The sequence below is a fragment of the Trichoplax adhaerens genome, genomic scaffold, assembly GCF_000150275.1.
Source record: "Trichoplax adhaerens TRIADscaffold_696 genomic scaffold, whole genome shotgun sequence".
In the NCBI taxonomy this organism is placed as follows: Eukaryota; Metazoa; Placozoa; class Uniplacotomia; order Trichoplacea; family Trichoplacidae; genus Trichoplax; species Trichoplax adhaerens.
The window spans coordinates 1-702 of NW_002061314.1; the positions used below are offsets into that span (position 1 = coordinate 1).

General features: G+C 52.1%; 1 protein-coding gene across 1 annotated transcript; it reads left to right on the forward strand.

Annotated features, from left to right (window-relative positions):
- Window positions 1-81: 81 nt before the first annotated feature.
- Window positions 82-546, forward strand: TRIADDRAFT_62748 (uncharacterized protein; the record flags this gene model as incomplete). The annotated part of the gene is made up of 1 exon (XM_002118697.1): window positions 82-546. One exon carries the CDS (start codon window positions 82-84, stop codon window positions 544-546), a length of 465 nt encoding a protein of 154 aa, XP_002118733.1.
- Between the last annotated feature and the right edge of the window lie 156 nt (window positions 547-702).

Here is a 702-nt window from a genome sequence, read left to right on the forward strand (position 1 = left end):
AGAGAGCCCTACGTCCTACTGGGGGAGACGCTTTGTCTGAAAAACGAGCAATCATCATGCCGAATCGGTAAATTGGTCGACATGGCCGCGTCGCTCGTCATGACTTGGTGGTGGTCGTCGAAGACAATGAGACTCACGAGGAATTCCGCTCGTCGCTACGGCAATCTTCCCGGGCGAATCCATCCATTTCGACAATCCACTAGTGCTGCTGTCATTCTGGTAGACTCGCATGAACGTCGCGTGGTGGGTGGCGATGCGGTCTACATTGCCATGATGATGGAAAGTTTGTCACAAGCGACTAGGCCGAGCCAGTCAAGTACGAAACATCACCACGACGACGTCGAAAGCATGTCGTCGCTGTCACGTACCAGCAGTATCCCAGAGACCGTACTTCAGTATGAACGTCAGTCAGCTCCGCGAGACACGTTTCTGATGTACAGTTGCAGTACGTCCCCGACGATTAGGTTGCCTATGGCAGCGCAGTGCACTCGTAGTTGGTGTGTTCTAGTAGTAAGTGGAAGATTGCGGTGTTCAGCAAGTATATAGCGTGAGAGATAAAAATACCCATACACAGCCACAAGCGACACAATTGCTCTCGAACGCTCACCTGCCGGTTTGGGGCGTCAACTCGACACGTGTCACAGGCAGTCGATACAATGACTCCTTAGTAATGACACGACAGATGGTCTGACATGCTTTGNG